The following is a 24628-nucleotide window of genomic DNA, read 5'->3' as shown; positions in this document are numbered from 1 at the left end:
GAGATTAGGTAAACCTCTAAAGAGATTTCTGCAAGTAGAGGTTATATCTGGGGTTAGTTTTAAAGCTGGGACTAGAGTAGGTTTACAGATATATCTAGTATTGAGATTAAGCAGTAGAATTAGTTTTAAAGGTTAGGTTAAAATCCAGGAATTATTTGGGAGGGTGTTAGTTTAAAGGTGTTAATTTGCATATTTTATCTCATTAAGATATACTTTATATTACTAACAACAATCTTCCAATTCATAACTTTACAGTATAAACTGATTGCCTACATTTCAGTTTATGGTTACAGTTCATGACACCAACACTTAGTTGAGTATTAATGGACCAGTGTGTAGGATTTAGTGGCAACCATTTGAATACATCTCAGCCTTCCTAGTGTGTAAGAGAAACTATGGTGGCTGTGAAACTTCACACAACTTCACAATTCTTATCTCTAAACTCACTAAAGTGAAAGTCAGGTCTTCTCTTGGTGTCTGATGGGATCCAGCTGACCATTCCCCAGCAGTGAATTCTCCAGGGTGGCTCCTCTGAATACCTGTGTTGAGTGCTGTGTGTGAGAGTTGTGGGGTTGCATCCTGAGCGATGAGCACTACATTGGGGAGCTGCAACCTCAGCACAGCTCAGCAACAGAGAGGATCCATCATCCAGGACAGGCCTGGAACAGTGGAGCTGCTGGTCATATACAGACAGACATACAGTACGGCACAGTACACATGCAGGCATACAAGCGTGTTTTTAAAAAGCCTCCCTCTACCTTCTCACCCAGGGCTGCTGTAATCAATCCTGCTGTGTGAGAACAGGCCAGTCCGAATTAATGCAACACTGCATTCGGCTCTGCATTCCACCATCTGCACCGAGCTGTCTGACTGCTGCCATGGACGATGAACGGCTACTGTAGTGTGATTGCACCCTCTCATCTGCACCCTACACCCAAAAGCATCTTAAGACACATTGTAGTGAAGCACATGTCCTGAATGAAGCACAGAGGCTCTCCACTGGGATCTAGGTTTAATTTAATGGGACATAACATTATATAACAGACCAAAATAAGAGCACAAAGTTATCAGGGTGATAGCAATTCAGACATTTTAATTGAGGTGGAGACATCTTACAGAGTGGAAATATATAGATGATAAGATGACACAGTTCATGAGAGAAAAAGGCTCAGTGTGACGTAGCTTTGTTTGCAACATTCTCTGACCTTATATGAACTGTGCCGGCAACAAATGAGGGCTAAATGGTTACCAACACAAAATGAACACCATTTAATGTGTATATAAAATAAGATGTAATGAGGCGAAATCCTATGAATCCAAATAACTCGTCAATTTAGAGAATCACACTGAGGGTTTTGCAGTAGAATATATTTGCCCAGACAGCCAGCTGAGGGTTTTCAAAGACAGGCAGACAGACAGTGTGCAGAGGCGACCTCTATCCACACCGTCCTGGACTTGTTATGACAGATCTGACAAGCCTGAGAGATGACTGGTGAGATTTGGTGAAATGTGTGCCATTTAGCCCATAAAGAGAGGATCTTTGGGTTGTTGATAGTAGCCCATATGGCCCTGGTGTGTAGGACAATGACATGGCACAGTGAACACATATAGGAGAGACTTATAAGCCTCCAAAACACTGAAGGTCAAAAGGATGTGTCACCTGAACGCTGCAAACAAAACTGTCTGATGGCACATAGTGTTAGTGTCAGGACTGAAAGCTTAAAGTACACTGAGGTAAAGATACATTTCTCTTTTAATCTAATTTGGTCTGGATAAGAGATGATCTCTGTGTTCCTGTTTACCCCACCGACCAAGACAGCTGTCAAAATGATCATGTTCACTACAATCTGGTTTACATAGGCAACGAAACATCACTCAAAGCAAATGAGTGCTCTAGCTCTGCTCTGGAAATACAACTGTAGAAAAATCACTCAGAAGCAGCATTTTTCCCAAAGGAAATATTATAGCAAACACTGAAATCCCACTTGAGGATTTAATCTAAAAAAATAATTAGCAACTGCCCTAAAAGGAATCACATGATACCCTCCCGATCAGAAGAGAAGCTTAACCATTTGCAGGGTACAAGGTAAAAAATATTTGATATAAATTTGTTTGCAAAAATGTCTGCTAGTGTGAAAAACAGGGGTCATCTTTATTTTTCATAATAAATATAGACTTTCTCACATGTTAAACAATTAAATTGGACAATTATCATACAAACAAGGATCTAGGAGAGCCCTGATTGGCCACCAACCACCAAGATAGCGACGTCTCATAGAGGAAGAGAAAGAGTATGAGGGACAGATGGGACAGAGGAAGGTGGCAGAGACGTCTGAGATTGTTGAGATACTGACGTCAAAGTGTAGCTCAGGGGCTTGATTACAAATCAGCTCTCTTTATTTCCACATTTCCTTTTCTCATATTCATAAGTTCAAGTTAAATAAATTAATTTATACCTTAACTGCCAACAATGGTTGCCCTGCACCATACAGTTTAAATAAATGGAAAGAGGGCTTGGCAGAAAGTACGGTAGATGAGAGTTGTTGGTTGTCTACCGCCCCCTAGTGTGAGCCAGAGGAACGGTTAGAAAAGGCATTCAAAAGAAAAACCAGGGATTGCAGTGACTGAACCCAAAGCCAAGTGTGAAGCATCAAGCATTTAGCAACACCACTCCACAATGTTTTTGGCGTGAAGTGAGCCCATGTCCCATTTGTCTGTCCCCTCATCTCCATGTGCATTCCTCCCCCACCCCTTTTCTTTCCAAGTCAGCTCCAGGGTCTGTTCAGGTACAGTATGTTCCCTCCCGGGCTGAGAGTGTTTTGTGCGTATCAAAGAGTCTTAGTCTTAGAGAATCTGTTCTGTGCTAGAGGCGGAGATGTCAAGTAGTCTCCAGGCAGCATGTGGGTTGAGCTCCTCCTGGTCTCGACACAGAGCCCACACGTACATCATCCTGAGCACTTTTTCCTGGAGAGTGAAAAAACAGATGGGTACACTTATTCTTAATTGTTCAATTATTCTTAAATCACTGAAAGGCAGGGAAGACATTTTAAACTGTAATTGAATTTTAGACAAAGCAAATATAAGCATCTATTTCGTGGTTATTTTAGAAAAAGATTTAAAAGTCTGCGACCAGACGAGGCGTGACAGTAAGAAGCCGGGTGTAGGAGACACTAAATACTGTAGTCCATAAGGGCAGAGTCTGGCTTTGGATGTCCAGTCATTTGGATTCAGCTGATAAAACGTGGGAGAACAGTACATCCACCATTAATCCTCTTGCAGTAGTCGTTTAATCTGAACACTGGGCAGATGCCAACTGCATGGTACTGAGTGGATACCTTGACCTCCTAACCAATCGCTGGTGTCCCTGAGGAGACCCGAGTGAACAACATGGCTGATTTACAACCAATAAAGCTTCAGACTGGGTCATGGGTCTAAATGAATAAAAATCTATGAACAAATAGTAAAAAGTGGCTTCAGTGTCTCATAACATTCTCTTGGTGCCTTGTGCGTTCCGACACGTGTGATTATGACGGTGCCCGCTAAAGCTTTGCATTATTTCTATTACATTACGCAGCACATGACATATAACATATAACTTAATGGTGTTTGTGTTTCTGTTTGCGTGTGTAACTTACAGGGTCTCCCTCCACCACCTCTCCTTTGGTGTTTCGGATCACCATGACTAACTGAGCCTGGAAGGTGATAATCAGCACTGGACCCTGGTCCATCATCTTTCCCATGGCCAACTGGAGAAGAGGATAAATACAGTATATACTCATACTGAACCAAGAAACGTTACTTTTAGGTAGTATTTAAGTATTAAAATAGTTTATCGTGGCTTAAGAGATATTTAAAAATACAGCCGTTATGGCTGATAGAGATAAACATGCTGCAAGGACTTAAACAAGGACTTAGGATTGTTTGGATGGATTACTTGATAATAATGGTTGTAAAATTCCAACCAGTTACGATCATTTAGACTACCAGCAACTGGCATGAGGCCAATTTCAGGTTTCATTAAAACACATATAGTATTATTATAAAACAGTGAATTCCTGGGATTTAGAAAAAATTGTGCCAATGCCAGTACTCAATCATTATTAATCTTGTGTAGTGCAGTCTGGAGTAACTTACATCAATATTGTCAATGTCCAGGATCTTAGAGTGAAACTGAAGTCCCATGGCCTTGGCTTGCTGAATTGGGTGTGCCAGCTGGCTGTATGTCTACACACCCAACACGGAGAAAAAGTCGATAAGATAACATTATGACCAAACATTTTAAGATGAGCTGCCCACCCAAAGGCAATATGTGCTACAATGTCTTCAGTGTGCTCTGTGGTTAGTCTAACTACTGTATTTACATATCAATAACAAAAGAAGCCTATGGTGTCTGTGTTTCAAGCTCAGAATCAGTGTGTGAGAAAGTTCGTACCGCTTCATAACACCAGTCCTTTAGTACCTCCAGCTCTCCTCTGATCATTGCCTGCATGGAGACAGAGCAAACTCCAGCTTAAAAAAACCTTTGGGGGTACATCTGAAAGGGTAAATCAAGACCTAATCACCGAGCTCAGCCTATGTTTTATATTAATACAGCATTTGTAGAAATGTTTTATTTCTTATTCTCATTAGTGTCACAATATCCTCATTACATCTACTGTAATTCAATGTTGCCTAAAAAACAATACAATTATTATCAGAAACATCATCTGGCATTTGTCTTACTTGATTTATTTTAAAAAATCAATGGATTTAACAATTCAGTTACACAGACTCTGGTACCAGCGTTGTCCAACATACCTCCAGTATATTGGGGATAATATCTCGTTCACATTGCTTGAGGAAAGAATCTTTGTCAAAGGATGGGTCCGCCTTCAAAATCTCTGTTAACACTTCAGACATCTCTGTCTTAGAAAACAGCCCACCTAAACACACACGGACACATGGTCAGGAAATTCATACGCATGAAGGAGAATACACAGTACCTGCAGGATACTGATGGCTAAATTGAAGAATTATTTAAGCTACTGAAGAAAACCAAGACAACCTCTCAGCTTGGTTAATGCAGATTACCAAACTAGAGGTATCTCACCTATGAGGTCTGTCATCTTGTCGGTGACGGCACGAGATGCTCTGATCAGCGCGTTGTCACTCTCATCATACTTCATCTTCATCTCAAAGAACCCTGCAGTGAACGTAAGAACGACAGTATGTCACACACATGCACAGAGGTGGGGGGAACAAACGGAAACAATTCCCTCAGATCAGCACATTCTTTCAAATTTATAGTAAGTTCATATTCAGAGTTCCGACATCACTTTTCCTGTCAAAAATATGAAATCCCTCTGGGACAGCTGGTTAGACAATATGAGGAATGAAAAAGGATAAAAACTGAAGCTCAGCATAAATAGGGTAGAGTAAGAAGTGTTGATGGTGCAACAGTAGCTACTGTATGGAAATCTACATAGCTGCAAATCTGTTGACTTTGCACAATGTCCTAACTGCAGCCCAAGTATTTATTTCCACCTGTCCCAACATTATTAATCTTCAATGTTGGTTCCCTAGTGTGCACAATATCAACTAAATAAGCATTGATGTTAATTTATAAACCTCCCCCCCTCATTATACAGACTCTCTTCTTGTTCCCTTAGCAGCAACTTCTATTAACTGGATATTTCAGCAAATGCTTATTAGTGGAGCCTCATAAGCTTGAAGGTTAGTAAAGTGTTTCACGCCTCCAGGCCCAGGCACAAATATATCTTACACAAGTTTTATTACTTGGATAATTTTGGTATAGATGAATTTATCTCACCAGAGCTTCAACAATAGCAAAACCACATGCAGAACAACCTGACTGATTCTTGCAAACTGTTCAACTAGGCCCATTTTGTTGTTTAACTTTATCCCTACTCAGCCAAGGATACAGACAGAAAGATAAAGAGGTCAGTTAGTCCTTACTGTTGAAGACCATATTGTTGTCTTTGAAGTCCTTCCACTGCTGGTACCACTTTGAGTCTTTGTGGAGCACCACACCCATAGCTTCCCTGAAGAACACACAAAGTAAAGCTTCAAACAGCGGGCCAACTGAAACAAATCCCTGTTGTCCTGCTGCACTCATGCTGGCCATTTCTTTAAGCCAGAAAGGAAAACACTGCAGTATTTACAGCAAGAACAATTAACTACATGTAAAAGAAACATTGGGAAAACTATCAAGGTTCCACTTTGAGAAATACACCATCCACAAAAGCACTCATTTCCCTTATAGTAGTTCGGATAAAGTTGGGTAGTCTCCTGTTACCTGGCTATATGTGATTCTCAGCTCTCACAGTTTTTCAGCGTCCTGTACTTTTATTATTTATTTAATGTATTAATGATTAGACTCTCTGAGGCCATATTAGGGGTACTAGTTATCTGGTGTCAATATTTATTGCACTTTAACCTGGAATACCAATGTTGATTGGGTATGTCCTCGACTCCTCCAAAGGTTGTATTTTTTTACGTAGGCTGTGTCTGTATGGAGTCAAAAAGAAAACTATGCTCTTGTTTTATCAGGCTGTTTTGGAGAGTGCTATCTGATATGGAATTACTGCATGATTTGGGAATATTCCTGTGGCATAAAAGTCTGACTTAGCACATTTGCTTCAGACGGCGATGAAAGTCATTGGTAAGAAAGATCATCATAATATTCAGTCTTCGTATGCCCTTAAGTGCCTTAAACAGGTAAAGACAATCCTCTGTGATCCATCCCACATTCTCCCAGCATGAGCTGTTACCATAAGGCAGACGACAGAGAGCTCAGCTGTGTGAATTCAATTTGTTTAAAGAACTGCTTTGTGCCTGTGTCAGTCAGAGTCTTTAATGTTCTGTGCCTGCTGTTGTTGTGTGGCTACATATATTGATGGGTGTAGCTTTGTTGAGGCCAAGAAAGAAAGAAAGAAAGAAAGAAAGGAAGAAAGACACTGAGGTGTTCCCCTGTCAGTATCAGAAGCAGAGGGCACTCACGTACTCGTTGGCTTCGAAGACCTTGCTGTCATCCCCTGCCCCCTTGGAGGAGAACTCGCTCCTCTTCCTGAGTCTTGCAGGAGGCCGATAAGGTCCAGTGTGACCCAAGTCACCAATCTCTTTCTTCACACTCTCCATGCCCTGAAAACAGATTAACGGGTAGCAGAATAGAGTTATGATGTATCATTTTCAAGACACTCCTAATGAAGTGATTCCTAATCACTATATCTATATTTACCCAACAGAGTAAGCAGTGCACCAAATTTGTAATTAAGTGAAATATCATTGAATAAAGGTGCTAGTATAGTGTGTGTTCAAGCAATAAAGTATTAAACAACAACAACCAAAAGGACTGTTTTATCTTTGTTTGCATACAATATTAACATTTGCCCAGATCTTTAGATTCACAATGATACACTTCTCAGTCCTGCCTTACTTAAAAGGGTTGAAGATTATGTGTCAAGTAAGTATCCTTACTTTATTTAAGAAAAGTAAAAACCAACAAATGCAGTGTAACTTTTGGTAACAAGTAACCACAGTGAGCACAGTGAATCCATACCTGTGATATTGCTCTGAACGCGCCAGTCTTCCCCAACATCTCTCCACTTTTAGAGACGTTCTCTGCTGAGGTCTTCGCTGTTTTGGCTGCTTCCTCCATTCCCTCCTTGATTTTTTTCCCAATTTCTGTACGAGTGACGTCCCCAAAACCCTGTCCACGCACACAGAAACACACACAACTTGTAAGGGTGGATGGCTCAACTTGAATAGCATATCTTTCATATGTCAATCAAAAGAAAGAAATCAGATTTACCTCCTTGACTGACTCAGAGATGGTTCCCCACTTCTTCCTGAGAACCTCGGAGGTCTTCACAGTTTCAGACTCTATAGTTTTCTGGGGAAGAGATGGGGTTGGGGATGTTTAGATCTAACACTACTTTTTCATATTAACACAGATATAATGTGTGTGTGTGTGGCCAAATACTAACATATTTTTTTCTGGCTTGTTTCAATGCATCTGACTCCTCCAGCTTTTGTGCCTCTGCCCGGAACTTTTGGATGTTTTCCTTCATTTCCTTGTTCTTGTTCAGCTCCTGCTTCAGGTTGTCTAGAAACTCCCCCAGGAAACCTTTTCTGCCGCCGCCTCTCTCCCCTGACAAATACCTTACCTGCAGAAGGGGTGACTGAAGCACCTTGTTGGTATGAATAAGAAACAACAAATATGATTAATTTCCTCCAAGCTTGTCTAGAGTACTTCAATGAAACTTGAAAATGTATGTTCACAGTGTTGCTTATGTACTCAGACCAGTTGAGGGAGTTGTGCCCTACTGTCCAAGATAATAAACTTTAGGTAGGAAACAAGCATAATGACATGAGCACTTTAGAATGGTAGATATGCAGCTAATGGATTAAAGTCTACGCTGCTCATACTGTTCTTCTAAAGAGCCCCTGCTTTTTCATTATTCTTTATATGCTTGTTTTCAACCTAAAATTTAAATAAACAGTTACCAGTTCATAGATACACGCAGTTAAAACTTACACAGTGAAATAGAACAGTCCTACAATAAAGACATACTTCATGTAGGTTATAATGTTCAGTTATTGTTCAGAGAGATGATGATTAAAATTAATGGTCATTTTTGGAGGCTGCAGTTTTTGTTCCTGTTGAATTGTATTGCATTTTACTGAGAGGTGTTTCTATTATTGTGTCCACTCTATTTATATCAAACAAGGTAGACTAAACAACAGAAACCCCTCTCTGCATAATGCAATTCAGCAACACAACAAAGACTTGAACATTATAATACACATAGTAGGACTGTTGTATTAGACTGCATTAGTATTAGTTAAGTGTAGCTAATATTGGCAACTGTGTGTTCATTTTGAGGTTATAACCATGATAACCACTACAACTGTGTCTGAGGCCTGTTGGGTGTGTAAAGAGAGACGTATGACAGTAACACGGTCAGGTACCTGAGGAGAACATGTGAGGGACCCACGTATCCTGTAGACATTGGGTCTGTTGTGAAGCAGCAGGTAAGAGGAAGGGAAAGCCACCAAGCCTCTTCTTACACATATCTGGAGACAGACATACGAAGTCAGCCTCAAACTTTAGATAACCACGTAGCTACTGACAATCACCACGGAGACAGTCTTCATATTAGGGTATTTAATTGGTATTTAATAAAAACCTTGTTGTATTTAGCCGAAGCGGAACATATGAGAGTAGTTTGTCATTAATGAAACCATTTAATCAATAAAAAATTATTTATCATGAATGGAGAGACACTGTGTTCATTAGCAGGCATGGTGGGAAGATCAGGTCACATGTATCTAGTTACCAAAGTCGACATGTAACTTAGAAAAAGATTTCGTCCTGCGCTACTTTAAAACACCGGCTGGACATCTTAATAGTCAGAGCTAACTGAGCTAGCTCACGCTACGTAAGCAGCCTCGTCTGGGATGAAAACAACTCGTGACACTCGCAGTCAGTAGCAAAACTAACAGCTCAAAAACACCGTTCAAGTTCTCCCTTTATTATTTTGTATCGTTTAAATGCTGATATTAAGCACAAAAAGTCCCAAGCACTCACCTGGTAACACTGACACAAGGGGGTCGCCATCTTGAACGTAATGCCTATGACCTTCTTCCGGTGGTGACCTTCCACAGCCACGAGGGGGAGGTCATGAGAGCTCATACGATGCCTCCAATGCATTATTGACCCCGTGAGCTTCATCTCCACATATTAAGCAGTGCGTACACTAATAACACTAAGGCATATCTTATTAATATGCATCTCAAACACGTTAACTGGCATCAAATGATAATAATGTGAATATAATTTAGCATTACTGCTTCAATCACAAGAAAACTATAAGCTGATGATCTGATCCATTCACAGACAAAGCAATCACACAAAGGAGTCCAAAGCATTTCAGATATTGAGGTTTATTTATCAAAACACCTTATAGAACAAAGGCAATGACAAGTGAAGCATGACAAAACAAAACAAAAAAAAAATTAAAAATTTGGTCTCTAAAAAAAGTAAAATTTAAGCAAGAACTAAAACACGTTCACTGTTACAAATAACTAAAACATTTGCACCGGTACAAATATCTAACAAACCAAGTGAATATGAATATGCTGAAGGGCAATTCAGATGATACAGAGCGCTTAGACATTAGAGACTAAATGAAATGTCTGATGTAATGCACACGAATAACTTATGCATTTCTATCAATCCTAACATCAATTTCTCTTCCATTCAGCCTGTAGCCATTCATGGTCCGGCAGACGCGCTCAGCAGTTTCCGGGTTGTCGAAGCGAACCACACCGCAGCCCTTGGACTTGCCGTTCTCCATCTTAATATCAGCATACTGAACCATGCCTGCAGAGGGGAGAGAACCAATGTTATAAGTCATGTTTAATTTAAAATAAACAATTGTTAATTTTATATTTACTATGACGACTATTCTTACCGCATGTATTGAAGGTATCCTTCAGCATCTTCCAGGTGAAGTCAAATGGCAGCTGAAAGACAAAATTAAATTTTAGTCGTGTAGAGAGAAGTGGTGATATCGGTGAGGTGCCTGCACAGAGCCAAAAGGACACTGAAAGAAAGCACCCACCCAGCCACAGCCTGTTCACCCTGCTGCCATCTGGGAAGAGGTACAGAAGCTTCCACTGCTGTACCACCAGACTTAGACAGCTTCTTCCCTCAGGCTGTGAGACTGTTCATTTCATCCTCAACAATTCATTAAACTAAGACTTTTTCAAAGTAGCACAAAAAGGAACTATATCTGAATTTCATTCCACAACCTTAAATTAAACCCAACTGCCCTGCTGAGAAACACTTACATTTCTGACAAAGATCTGGCATCCCTTCCTGACATTGCCTCCTCCGGTTCCAGGCCCTCCAGCTCCTCCAAAGGAATTGCCACCAAATCCACGATCCAAGTCAGCAGAGCGATCAAACTGACCGCCAACACCTCCAGACCCCATCCGATCCATGCCAGAGCTCATGCGGTCGAGGCCACCGGAGGGGAAGCGGTCAAGTCCTCCAGTGGAGCCGATGCGGTCGAAGCTGGTGGCCATTCTGTCAAGCCCGGTGTTGCCCATGCGATCCATACCCATTGGGGAACCAAAGTCCAGGCCAGAACCCATGCGATCCAAACCAGATGGGCCTAAGCGGTCAAACCCAGCTGGGCCGAGGCGTTCCATGCTGGAGCTCATACGGTCCAGGCCAGGTCCAAGCCTGTCCATACTGGGCCCCAGCCGGTCCATCCCCGAGCCCATCCGGTCAAACCCAGAACCCAGCCTGTCCAGGTCAGACACGCGGTCCATCCTGTCCATGCCCATCCGGTCCATCCCTGCCATGCGGTCCATGCTGGTTCCCAGGCGGTCCATTCCAGAGCTCATGCGATCCATACCCAGGGAGTTTCCTATAAAAGCGAGTAAACAGAGAGGGGAAAAAAAATGTTACATTGACTGCTTAAGCGAGCATTACATCTGATGAGGCTCAGAGTAGTTATCAGAGGAATTTCAAACAAAATCCTGAAAATACTAACCCATTCCTCTCTCAAAGGATTCTCCAAAATTATTGCGAGACATTCCCATTTCATTTCGCCCAAACTCCCTGTCAAAAGCACCACCAATCCCACGGTCCATCTCTGACAATGCAAGAGATGAAACCATTAGAAATGTCCAGCAAAACGTGAAAGTGTCCCACGTTTGCTTCTGAGTGTCTAACACATCACAAAACGCCTCCTTACCGTTCATCCTGCCCATCCCTGAAGAACCAAAACGATCCATGTTGTTCATTCCTCCAAAGTTGTCCATTCCTATAACAGAGGAGAACAAAGTCTTAATGCCAAAGGACAAAACCAGAAACTGATAAGATAGGTGGGGCATGGAAATGTGTTACCTTTATGGTACCAGTGTCATGGAGCTTAATATTTAAAGTATATAGAATTTATACATAATGCAATTTGTTGTCTTCATAAATGTTTCTAAGTAACACTTTAAAAAGGACATAAACAGGATGATACCAATAATTGTTAAGTTTTTACTGTGATTGATAGAGAAAGCACTGAGTTTACAGCAGTTGAGGTAAATACAGCAAGGGCCAGAGCCACTTAAATCTTCAGTACGTACCTCCTCCTCCTCCTCCTCCTCCTCCCCCTCCCCCCATACGACCTCCCATGTTGCCAAAGCCCATTCCATCCATTCCTACAAGTGAGAAGAGTGATAATAAGCCACTGATTTCACTGGTGTCTTTTTTTTTCAAAGGATCTCACAAAACATAGTAGCTAGTTACCTCCAGGTCCCATGTTGCCCATTCCTCCACCACCACCACCTCCTCCTCCTCCTCTGTTGAGTTGGGTAGCATCAATGGGCTGGCCACCAGGTCCCAGGCCCAAACCAATACCACTCAGGCCACCTTGGGCAGAGAAAATGGGTACAGAATAAAAATTCTGCCTACGCAAGAATTTTTAAATAAATATACTGCATACACTATTACTTTCTTCAGCACCAGAAAGGCAGAAGTAGCACTTAAGCTATAGGGACCTCTAAAATGTTTGTTCAGTGTGTTGTAGAGGCCCCCGTGGCACCTGACAAAGCACCCAGTGTATATCACAGTGTCCCTAAATAGCTTTACTCGGCACCCAATACACAAAAATATCATAGCTGCAGTTCTCCACCAAACCGAAGTAAATACATTTAACTGGCAAAGATGTAATGGTTATAATATTGGGGGTATGGTGTATACTTACGGGGAAGAGCAGAAGATCCTCTGTCAGGAGGTCCAAAGTCTTTGGGCAGGGATTTCTCATCCTGAAAAAAAGCAACATAAAAGCATTCAGACCGTGCTCTCAAATCACAATGAGATCTAATGTACTTTGAGGTTTAAGCAACTTACCAGTTTGACGTGCATGACTCTGTTGAATAACAGCTGTCCATTGAACATAGCTGTGAAAGCATTAAGGAAAGCACACCAGAGACATTTCTAAAACTATGCAATTCTACTGAATTAACATTCTGTGCCTACATTTAACAAGGTAATCAAATCAGCAAACATTTTACAAAAGGATACAGACAGCTTGGACTGCTTCAAGGGGCATATCAAACGTCACCGTGCCCATGCCTCTGCTTTTCCCATCCTTGTCCTCAAGAATGTCAGCTCTCACCACCATGCCCGCCATGCTGAATACCTCTTTCAGCTTCTTCCAGCCCACTTTGTAGTCAAGCTGTAGGCACAAGGAGCAATTTGAGAAATGGTTACATAAACAAGTCAGACTACAGTTTCAGTTGCAAACTAATGGTAATGCTGAACCTTTAGTCATTTTCTTAAGAAAGAGTAATTAAGATTATATAAAAAATATTTACTGGCTACAGTTTCTCAAATGTATTTGTGAAAGACCTTTGTCTCTTCATATAATTTAATGTACATTTGGGGGTTTTAGAACATAAAAACAAATGGAGAAACTTTGGAAGACTCACATTAGCCACAAAGACAGTGCTTCCAATCCTGCCAGCCTGGAGACCATGGATGATCTCATTGGGGATGTTGGGGTTGTTCATCAAGCTAGGAGGAATGTTGACCATTCCTGGGCCATTTGGTCCAGGCCCCATTCGATCCATATTCATACGATCCATTCCACCCATTCCTCCCATTCCCCCATGGCCCCCTGGTGGGCCTCCACCTTGAGCCTTGTTGATTTCTCTCTGAGCAATGACACCATCGGGGTCCTGAAAGCAAAAAAAGGATTAATATGACTCAGGAAAATCCACAACTGACATGTTGGTCTCTTTGTTTGTCTTGCTGTGGCCTACCTCTTTCACTTTTAGGGGTCGTCCATTGAGGTTGTGCTTGTTGACCTTCTCCACTGCTTTCTTCATTAGCTCCTCAGTCCTAAACTCAACCACACTGGACAGAAATACACAGTATATCCCATTAGAGCACTCAATAAACAAACTAACAGGTTTTGGTCACATACTGATACAGGTCTTCATGTAATCACAGACAAAGTTATAAATAATAATTGAACAGTCTACTTACGCACAACCCTTTGTTGATTGAAGACATAACAGGTCACACCCAGAGGAGTAAAGAATAATTCAAATTAGTAAAAGCAATGGTTATAACAGGTGTCCTAATTGAAACTAAATTTAAGCAAAAATATTGAATTTCATGCACATTAAAAAGTTCAGCATCACACAAGCCTACAGACTTGGCAACAACTCTGATTCCAAATAAAATTACAATGTTAAGATCTCACATTTTCCCCAGTCACATCAGGTGAATATTAGAGTATTTTTCCAGCATCCAAAGGGCAGAAAATCCACAGTGAGATAGGATTCCCCACTACTAAGATATTGGAGGTAACTTTTCCCGTAAAACAGTTCTACGGAATGGGTTATATTTAACAACCATCTAACAGCCGTGTAACAACCTCTAGCAGACTAGACCCCTTTAGTTCATGAGGAGCAAATCCGGCAACCAAAGGGACATTGTCAGCTACTGCAATCCCACAATTGGCTACAAAGAAAGCTGACGTCCTGTTGTAAGAGCATCAACCCTCGGGATGACCTCGAGTCAGTGCCACAGACGACACCAAATAAAACGCACTTCCGCATGTCACCATCTCGCACACTCCACCAGGTTTCTGAATCTGAACAATTCCCAACAATGAAAATAAAGAAACCAAAGCTGACAAACACAGGTTTGTCTAGGATTATTCATATTTTTATTTGTATGTATTTGCACTTACCCTCGATTTGCCTTCTGCGTCCATTAAGTGTTCCACGTACGTTACCTCACCCACTACAAATCAGATTCCAGAGACGACACACACCAAGGGGAGAGAAGCCGAGAGAACAATGGGGGTTTAGAGCAGAAACACAAGTAGGGTGGCCGGTGACAGTGAGCTCAGACTGCCATTCCTGAGCCTTCCCCCAGCACCTCAGCAGCAGCACAATATGGTACAGGTCTACAAAAGGCAAGCTTGGGTCTTTTTTTTTTTTTTAAAGTAAAGACTTCTTAGCCTGTCCTTGTTGGAATTCTCCCGAAGCACCAAAAGCAATAGACTGAGGACAACAACTGTTGAAATGGCCATCAGCCTTCCTGTTTGGATATAATGCCGTGAACACCACCTTCTAACTGGAGATAATTGAACAAATAATTTCAAAAAGGCAAAACCCGTTCAATGCTTCAGCCCGTTTCATTGTCAAACCTGTGCATACTTGGTCAAATGTCGCCATTTTAAAACCTCAGGCCAATGCGTCAATACATTCGTCCATCAGCCGAGCCTAAGAGGAAAACTAACCATAATCTTAATGACGGCACCCTCTTAAGGGAAGAAACTTCTGTAACTGCAAACATGTTCTAAAAAGTGGACCTGTTCCTGAAACGCACAATATCAGAATTTTGATTTATTCCCGCCTTCATTCCAGATCACGTGTCTGTTCATTGAATGGACATCAGTGACCACACCTCTGCAGACAAGGACAGTGCATAAGAAGTTGCTTCATTTTGTAGACCTGTACCCCAAAGAAATCCCCAACGCATAGCTGTGTTTGGCACAACATGGAGATCTGCTGAGAAAACATTTGCTTGTCAAGGTCACACCTAAAAAAGAAAATGCAATTTAACTCCACAGTCAGTTGTCATAAAACAAATACCAGGCACTCCTTCGGAAAAAGGATTGTACCTTTAACACATGCTTTAACTTCAAGTAAATGCCAGTTTTGTGCATTACTTATGGTACATCTATCGCTTTCCAATACCCCATAGCTATAAGTACTGTCACATGAGAAACAACACATGTAAATCCATATTTTATATATAAGAGAAAACTTTAGGCAAACCCCTGCTGAAATTCAAAGTTGCTGCATCACAAATGATTTCGTTTGACATGTCTCCAAAATTTTGACTTATTTATAAATCATGAGAGCTCAGGTTTTACCATTTATTGCATGTTGCAACTGAGTATTCCTCATTTCTGGGCAACATCATACAACTGTTGTACTTTTTCCCCCTTCTCCGTGCATTTATTGGGGAAAAGCATCTCATGATGCCGCTCATGATCCCAAGCCATTGGATTTTCACATTAGTGGACCGGCTTTACACATGTACAACCTCCACTTCACCAAAACCACAAAATGTTTTAGTAATCTCAATGGAGAATAAATGTTCAGTCTAAGGTTCACAGCACGTATTCAAGTCTGCAGCAACTCCTTAGTTGACGGACAAATAAGAGGGACCTCGTCCAAAACCTTTGTTCCAAATAACTCCCACAAGATCTCAAGCAACTTTGTACAACTTAAGTCCCTACACAAATTCCCAAAAGCCCCTCAAAGCACCAGTGGTCAAACAAAATGACCCTGGATGCTGCAACTTTTTGTCATGTCCAAAGGTGATTTAGTCTATCCCTTATCCAAACACCTTACCTTTTTCTTTCATCAGGTCTTTGAGGGCTTGCCATTTCACATCATATGGGATGTTGCTGACAAAGACACGGTATCTTTTGTTCACATTTCCATAGGGTTCGTAGCGCCCGCCACCACCTCTCTTCTGGGGCCTCTCCTTCCTGCTGGAATTGGAGTCATGCTTGGCTTTCCCATTAACTTCTCTGTGTAAAGAGATCAGTTAATACAGTGAGTAATAGTGAGTTAAGTCAACATGCTTTTACAAGAGAGCCCAGAAAAGGGCAGAATACAGCCATAATACAAGAGTTAAGTGTAAAATCTGCAATCATGTGCTAGTGCATATTATAACTAACTAAATATAATTAAAACATAACCCAGGCAGCCCCATTTTCAATCCATTAACATTACTCCTTCAGAAGGAGTAAAATGAGGCCAGTGCTAACCCAATCCAGTAACGTTAGTGGGTCTAACGGGATTTTCTTAAATCTGATAATGAAAAAAAATCTTCAACTAGTTAAATCTTGAATAAAACCTACGGTTAGTGATACTATTGCAAACACTTGAACCTTAGCTATAGTTAATAATGGTTTGAAATGGAGTCAGTGGTTTGCTATCAGGACGACTGCACTCCTGCCGCATGGCAAGGCCGCTCTTTGAACATAGTAAGCCGATAATTAAATTAACGTTACGTTATTTAAGTACCTCTAATTATACTGAGAACAAATAGAAAAGGAAAACCACTACACTATTAAGCATTAAAGTAGCAAAGTGATCTGCTATCGTGAAGTTACGTTCGGTTACGTAAAATGGTCGGATTCTCCCAGTAAATAGACGGGCCCCAAAACACACGCCACCTAACCTCACCGTAGATACGACGACATTTAAAAACACAGTGCGCGCGTTATTATACAACTGCCTCATCAAGGTTGCAACTAAGGGAACATTTTCATCCAAAAAAAAATAGTCGAAGTGCGAAATTCCCGTGGACCGGAATCATTAAAGCACACTGGATAATTAGCTATAGCCAGCTAGTAAGCGCCAACAAAGGAACCGTGATGAATGGACTCACCCCTGCTGCTGCTGCTGCTGCGGCGGAGGAGGCTGCTGCTGCGGCTGCTGCTGGCCTACTTTCTCGGCAGTATTTTCGGCCTGCTCGTTGGACATCTTCTTGCGCAGTTTAGTGTCTTACTAAATTAAACTGTGACTGTCTTCGTTGATGTTAACGAGTGAAGCGCCCTCAAAAGTGACCTTAATGCAACAAATACTCGTTTCGTTAGCTTAATGACAACGCCTACCACTTCTGCGACACCAGCTAACGAAAATGGCGGAGAGCAGTCTGCTGGGAATTTTAAAACCAGGGATACAATGGCACATCCGGTAGATTCCAAAGTAAAGGTAACACGGGATTTTCAGAATAAAAGCACACTGAATACATACAGACAAAGTATTTTTGTAAGAAAATGTTTTTACTTCATTGAAAGTCACATTGTTTTGTGCAGGTAACAATGAATTTTTTGACTGATTGAAAATTGAAGCATGATGACCATATTTTGGTTTGGATAAATAATCAATCAGTAATATAAAATAAAACAACAGAATTATGTATCAGTTTTGACTCAGTGATTTTTATTATGTGTGGGCTGGAGAAATTGGCTTCTTCTTCACTCTCAGACTTTAAATGTCTGCAGTCCGGGGAAGCACTGAAGAAATACATTCCTAAAGAAAGAACATCTTTGATTCTTTCATGTCATGAATCAACAAGTTTATCTGAGTTGCTCTGTGTCTCGTCTCTTTGTCACTATCTTTTACTTTTAACATAAATGTTTATCATAATTGATATTGATAGCACTCCTATTCATAGTATAACATTAATGTAGAAAATCTAATAGTTCTTGCTTTAATTTAGTAAATTCCATGTTAATTGGTGCACATTATTTCCATTTTTTATTTTTACTTTTACTATATGTATATACCTATACATTCATTTCTATACTATATATTGTGTTAGATATGATATATATAACTTATATATAATGTTAGATTTTATCCTCCAATGAAAAAACTGTTTGAAACGACATGTTATTTAGCTTCTAGAGGGTCTTTGAGTTATTATGATTGTTTTTGTTATTGTACCAATCATACTAGTTGTTTTGATTTATTTGAAATAAAAAAAAAAACAATAGCCTGCAGTACACCGCCAGACCTCACGGGGGCAGCAGTACATTACAACAACAGTAGGGTTCACAACGACATCAGCGGGGACGGAAATAGTATCTGTTTAGCTTCTCACATAGCCTTAACAATAGCTTCTTAATATCCTTATTAACTGTCTCTGTAGCGTTCACGTTTTCGAGACGCGTTCACGGTAATATCACGAAAACAAATCCTACATTATCGCCACGTCACTGTTTGCGGCTCCGTGTAAAGTTAACGTAGCTTAGAAATGTCAACGTTAGCGTTAGCTCGTAGCTAGGAGCGTATTAGTTACAGTGTACCGCCTGTGAATGAATGTGTGAACAGTATTCGCGTTGGACGGGTTGTGAGAAGCGTTAATTAACAACACAATTAGTCATGGGTACTGGTGCTGATGTGAGGGATATTCTGGAGTTGACCGGAGGAGAAAATGACGGTCCCATCAGCAAGAAAGATCTCATCAACTCGGACAAGGTGAGAAATAACCGTAAGATACCTGATGATGCCTGTCCCAGTATTTACTGTCAGTTTCTCTAATCACAGGCTATGGGACTCAGTAAACACCAAACCATGCCATTGCCACAGCGAGAAATTGAGATGATGTTGCTTTTCTGTGATAGAGAGTGTCACCAAAAGTTTTCTTGGGGATAAATAACCAATTTCTCAATCACCTGTCTCAGAAAAAATCGAAGAAGACAACAGAAACGCTGACCTTCAAGAGACCAGAGGGAATGCACCGAGAGGTCTACGCTCTCCTCTATTCAGATAAAAAGTATGTAACACGCTTTTGGTTTGTCTAAAATCATTGTATTGATTAAATCTCGAGGTTTTGAGTCAGTCTGCTTTACGTATTACCATTTTCTTACTTACTAATGTTAAAAGGTTTTAGTAGTAAAGGCCTGGGATGAAAATCCAAAAAGTCAGGGTGTTTTTGTCTCTTCCATGGATAATGATTGTTCACCTTGAATTCAGAAAAGACAAAGGACATTTACAAGAAATGCCATTCTTTTCTAGTGTGCAAATCAGATACTAAGACCAATGATGTGACAGTCAGTGGCATATTCCCCCAGTGGTTCATGTTGAAGCCTCACTGAAAGGGACAGCTTGTCAGTTTTCTGTTTTACAGCATGTTTTGTATAATGCCTGTCCTTAAATTTCAAGGCTAATACCTTACTGTATAACGTACTGTATATCAGTGTCCCTGGGCTCAGACTTTGCACACTGCTTTCATATTGTCCTTCATACATACAATCATATATAACTGAGCTGGTTAAACTACAAAATAGATAAAGCAGATTTTCCACAAATGTTTTACCCTTGCTTTAACAAGCACTTGTTTTTTCCGTCAATCCCCAGAGATGCACCCCCTTTGCTGCCCAGTGATACTACTCAGGGCTACAGGACAGTCAAAGCCAAGCTGGGCTGTAAAAAGGTGCGTCCCTGGAAGTGGATGCCCTTCACCAATCCTGCTCGCAGGGATGGGGCTATATTTCACCACTGGAGACGCGTGGCAGAGGAAGGCAAGGATTACCCTTTTGCCCGCTTCAACAAGGTAGGAACGACTACATTTTCCCCTTTAGTCTATTCACTTATGCAATACCGATTGATCTTTACAGCTTCCCATCCTCTGTCATCTCCTCCTTTTCACACGTATACACTGATATACTCCTTTCAGATATTTGTCCTGATTCACTGTATTCTCTCTGTTCTCCTTTCTCCTTTTATAGACAGTGCAGGTACCAGTGTACTCAGAGCAGGAGTATCAGGTGCATCTCCATGACGATGGCTGGACTAAAGCAGAGACAGACCACCTGTTTGACCTGTGCAAGCGTTTCGACCTGCGCTTCATAGTTGTCCACGACCGCTATGACTACCAGCAATACAGAGTAATCACACACTCATCTGCAGTATTTGTGTTCCCTTTCACCGAGGACATATTGCAAAAATCTGAATGCTGTGAGTTAAAGCCATTATTTGTAGTAACAATCTTCTTTTTATGCTCTTCAGAAACGATCTGTGGAGGACCTGAAAGAACGGTATTATAGTATTTGTGGTAAGCTGACCAAGGTCCGTGCAGCTTCAGGGACAGAGCCCAAGATCTACATCTTTGATGCCGGCCATGAAAGGCGTCGTAAAGAGCAACTAGAGAAGCTGTTCAATCGCACGCCTGAACAGGTTAGTATCTTTGCAATTTGATTTGAATTTGGATTCTTATGCTGCTGTTCAGATCTTATAACTTATAACATTGCCTGGCATAAGCATCATTCTGAGAATTAACCAATTATAACTGCAGGTATTAATGCAGTAATGCATTTTTGTGAAAGAAACAAAAAAAACCAACAATATTGCCAAAGCTTGTAAGATGATTTCCAGCCTTGTAAATATTTAGATTGCACTTCTCTTGTTTTTCCTGCAGGTGGCAGAAGAGGAATATCTTATTCAAGAGCTCAGGAAGATTGAGACAAGGAAGAAGGAGCGTGAGAAGAAGGCCCAGGATCTGCAGAAACTCATTAAAGCAGCTGACACAACCACAGAGTTAAGGCGAGCCGAAAAGAGGGTTTCCAAGAAGAAGCTACCACAAAAAAGAGAAACAGAGAAACCGGTATGATATGCACTCATACAAAAGAAGCACAAGTAAAGCACAAGCCAGCAGTTGGTACCTGAGAAATGTTTTCCTCTTCATTAGAGGCAAACAACTGTTAAATATTTTTTATTATTGATTTGCCACAGCTGTCAACCATATGATGGTGCTTTAATGCAATAGTACATTGAAATAATTAAGATTCAGCTATTTTGTATTCATCATTTGATATTATTTTGATGGAACAGTTGTGTCTCAGAGAAACTGGTGGGGGCTTTTGTGTCTCTCCGTTTGTGAATCACTGAGTCATCCCATAAGTTATTGTAATATTTTAAAATGTCGAGGCCATCCAAAGTTCAGAGGGGTGTCTTTTCTCGTCTCTCATCACTTACTCCTTCTCCTTTAGGCTGTTCCAGAGACAGCAGGCATCAAGTTCCCTGACTTCAAATCAGCAGGAGTCACGCTGCGCAGTCAGAGGGTGAGTACAGCTAGATCCTATTGAGGTATTAAAATTACAAAAAGAATATTCTGAAACATGTCTTCAACTTAAAAAATCACTTTGGTTCTCAAATACCAGTGAGAAACACCAATCAGAAACAAAGGATAAACCTGAAACCTAATACAGTAGTCATCAAGTAATCCCAAGGTTCTACATTAATTACTTCTATATCTTTTTACTGTGCTGACATTTATTATTGGAACTAAACTTTCTGAACTAGAATTTTTTTTTTTTTTTAAGTTTTGTTTGGATCACTATTAATATTAAAACAATTTTAGCGAAGCTTGACTTTGCAGTTGACGTATATGAGAAACCAGAGTGTCTGACTTGAGCCCAGCTATCTCTCATTAGCAGTGAGATGATTAATTCTGTTAGTCACTAGCTAATATCTGTAAGACCTAGCAAGGGGACTCTTATTCATCTTCAAGACTGATGAGGAGCTGCCGCTCTCTATGGAAAATGCATTAGCACAGCTAAAGGAGTGGAGTACCCCTCTAGCTAATCAGTCAGACAGAGTTCAGTGGATAAAGACATTTTGATCTGGCCCGCTGAAGTGCATTTCATACGAATTAAAAGCCCCGAGGTGGAGCTGTTTATCGTAATATCCCTGACACCTTAAATCACACCCTTATGTGTGTTGGTGTGTGACTTTCTCTGTATGTTTGTGTGTGCTTCAGATGAAACTGCCAAGCTCAGTAGGCCAGAAGAAGAACAAGGCCATCGAGCAGATCCTGATGGAGCAAGGAGTGGGTAAGTGTGTATAAATGTTAGCTCATGATTGCTCCGGTCTCAAAGTTTAAAATTTAAAAAAATTTAAAAACTCTTTTCTGCAACAGACTTCCAATATAAGGATCTTAAATTAGGTATTTAGTGGTCTTGGTTTGGTGTTTTCAGTATAGCAGGGACTTATTATTGGGACTTATGGTTGGGAACCACTGGGCTAGACTGATAAGCAGGGCTTTGCTAAACACAACTATCTAAGTTGCGTACTGAATCAAAAGCCCTTTACTGAACAGTTAGGGATAAATACATGTATTGGTTAGACCTTCTACTTCTACAATAACCATACTGCTGTATACTGGTTTTGTGATGTTTTAATAAAAGTGCTTAAATGTAATTTTCACTCCTCTTTGCCTTTGTTGTTTGTCTGTGGATCCAGATCTTAACCCCATGCCCACAGAGGAGATTGTTCAGATGTTCAATGAGCTGCGTAGCGACCTGGTGTTGCTGTATGAGCTGAAGCAGGCCCACAGCAATTGTGAATACGAACAACAGATGCTGCGTCATCGCTATGAGGCCCTACTGAAGGCTGGCAGCGGAGGTGGGTGTGGTGGAATTACAGGTGCTGGGCTAGCCGCCGCAACACAGGGGGGAGAACTCAATTCCACCAACAGCACTTTGGCATCCACCCCAGGGGGTGACGCTCAGTCCTGGCCCAGTACAGATGACATCAAGGTGGAGGCCAAGGAGCAGATCATTGATGTTGTTGGAGCACCACTTACCCCCAACTCAGTAAGTCTGCACAGCTTAGACCCACATTTTTCCAAACCATCACTAAACAATTGGGGGAAGATCTTTCTACTAGAACTGTATTTAAGTCTTTTGAACAAAATCAAAAATCTAAAGTGTTTTTGACCAAGTCTAAGACGTGAGGGTTTTTTTAGTCTATCAATGCTTAGTATAGGACCCTCTCCCTCTGTAGATAAAAAAAAAAACAAAAAACGTCTCATTCTAAGGTAGCAAAAACACAATGATTGTTATTTTGAAGTTATTATACACTAATGAAACCATACCTATGAACATTATATATGCCAGTATATCCTCCTAAATTTTACACACTGGACCTTTTAAACAACATTCACTATTTATGACGAGCTTGCCTGGCAGTGTAGCCCACTTGTTTTAGAAATGATTGATTGTAAATAGGTAAAATAGTCGTCATGACTGACTGTAGTGCAATAAGAGGAGGAAATCCCTGCAAGACCCTGATGTGATTGTTCTGTGTATCACATTGCAGCGCAAACGGAGAGAGTCTGCATCCAGCTCGTCTTCAGTGAAAAAGGTGAAGAAACCATGATGAGGACGAGCTGCTACACGGTGGAGGACGACGGGGGCCGCATTACTTACTCTGGTCACAGTGGAGATGCCCGCAAGTTTTATGGTCGGACAAGAAAGATGCAGAGCAGGACACCATATTGCTGTCCATTTACCTAGAAGCACCACTGACCACACACACATACACACAACTTTTCACCTACCAACGAGACCTCTTCAACCCCTCCCCATCTGGCCTGCCCAGCATCTTTGTGACAAAGGCAACAACTGAGTGACATTTCATTCCATTACTGCTCGACTCCCTGCCTCCACCATTGCTCAGCCTTAGATGAGGCAAGATCAACTGTAAATTGCCAGGCTGAGCTAATCGGGACACGGGGAAGAAGGTGGGAATGACTGGGTAATTGAAATGAATTGGAATGAAAGAAGAGACTCTGGGAGTCGGAGGACCTCGAGCCGCAATGCTCATTTGACACCATCTGAGGGTTTTTTTTTTTTGTAGCCTAATCATGCCATAGTGTTTACTGGAAATGTGTTTTTGTGTTAGCCTTTAGTACCCACTGTAGCTCCCTCTCAACACAGAGAGCGTCTCGCTGTCTCATAGATCGTGGTTCCATCTGCAGCCCATGGTTTATGTTGGACTAGTGCGGCTGATTTATGTTGTTTGTCTTCAGGTGACCTTGAAAATTATTTAGTCAATGATTCAATAAACCCCATTGTTTTTTTTGTTCTTGCTGTGTGTTAGACGTGTTTATGCCATGGTGGTCCCTTTCACATTTTAGGCATGTGTTGCTCTGTCTCAAATGAGATCTTAACTTGGAGGTAATTGGTGTTGAATACATATTTGCCAGGGAAATTGTAGGATCATGACATTC

General features: G+C 41.1%; 3 protein-coding genes across 5 annotated transcripts; 1 reads left to right on the top strand and 2 right to left on the bottom strand.

Annotated features, from left to right (window-relative positions):
* Window positions 1-1073: 1073 nt before the first annotated feature.
* Window positions 1074-9649, bottom strand: timm44 (translocase of inner mitochondrial membrane 44 homolog (yeast)). The gene is made up of 13 exons (XM_051377593.1): window positions 9590-9649; window positions 8971-9075; window positions 7986-8189; window positions 7811-7891; window positions 7559-7708; window positions 7004-7140; window positions 5956-6041; window positions 5090-5182; window positions 4798-4922; window positions 4433-4483; window positions 4135-4224; window positions 3636-3746; window positions 1074-2964 (listed from the first exon to the last, which is right to left on the bottom strand). Exons 1-13 carry the CDS (start codon window positions 9617-9619, stop codon window positions 2845-2847), a joined length of 1383 nt encoding a protein of 460 aa, XP_051233553.1. The 5' UTR covers window positions 9620-9649; the 3' UTR covers window positions 1074-2844.
* A 280-nt stretch (window positions 9650-9929) lies between these two features.
* hnrnpm (heterogeneous nuclear ribonucleoprotein M) lies at window positions 9930-17769 on the bottom strand. Of its 3 annotated transcripts, XM_051377588.1 has the most exons (16): window positions 17495-17769; window positions 16447-16628; window positions 14769-14821; window positions 14057-14064; window positions 13831-13924; window positions 13498-13746; window positions 13091-13244; window positions 12917-12966; window positions 12771-12831; window positions 12314-12436; window positions 12151-12225; window positions 11769-11837; window positions 11565-11666; window positions 10855-11438; window positions 10476-10527; window positions 9930-10384 (listed from the first exon to the last, which is right to left on the bottom strand). In XM_051377588.1, the coding sequence occupies exons 1-16, from the start codon at window positions 17587-17589 to the stop codon at window positions 10221-10223; spliced, it is 2115 nt and encodes a 704-aa protein (XP_051233548.1). In that variant the 5' UTR covers window positions 17590-17769; the 3' UTR covers window positions 9930-10220. The 3 variants fall into 3 exon arrangements, with proteins under 3 accessions (XP_051233548.1, XP_051233545.1, XP_051233546.1); XM_051377585.1 differs by having other exon boundaries at window positions 11769-11839; window positions 12156-12225; window positions 14057-14821; window positions 17495-17767; XM_051377586.1 differs by having other exon boundaries at window positions 11769-11839; window positions 12159-12225; window positions 14057-14821; window positions 17495-17767.
* Window positions 17770-18656: 887 nt separating this feature from the next.
* Window positions 18657-24483, top strand: dmap1 (DNA methyltransferase 1 associated protein 1). Its single transcript, XM_051377592.1, has 10 exons — window positions 18657-19092; window positions 19299-19390; window positions 19975-20170; window positions 20346-20504; window positions 20626-20793; window positions 21035-21220; window positions 21606-21677; window positions 22376-22448; window positions 22858-23210; window positions 23716-24483. Exons 1-10 carry the CDS (start codon window positions 18997-18999, stop codon window positions 23773-23775), a joined length of 1455 nt encoding a protein of 484 aa, XP_051233552.1. The 5' UTR covers window positions 18657-18996; the 3' UTR covers window positions 23776-24483.
* The last annotated feature ends 145 nt before the right edge of the window (window positions 24484-24628 follow it).

This window comes from Dicentrarchus labrax, unplaced genomic scaffold, assembly GCF_905237075.1.
Source record: "Dicentrarchus labrax unplaced genomic scaffold, dlabrax2021, whole genome shotgun sequence".
In the NCBI taxonomy this organism is placed as follows: Eukaryota; Metazoa; Chordata; class Actinopteri; family Moronidae; genus Dicentrarchus; species Dicentrarchus labrax.
Note: the sequence above shows the minus strand (reverse complement) of the source record. Positions and strands in the feature narration are given on the sequence as shown.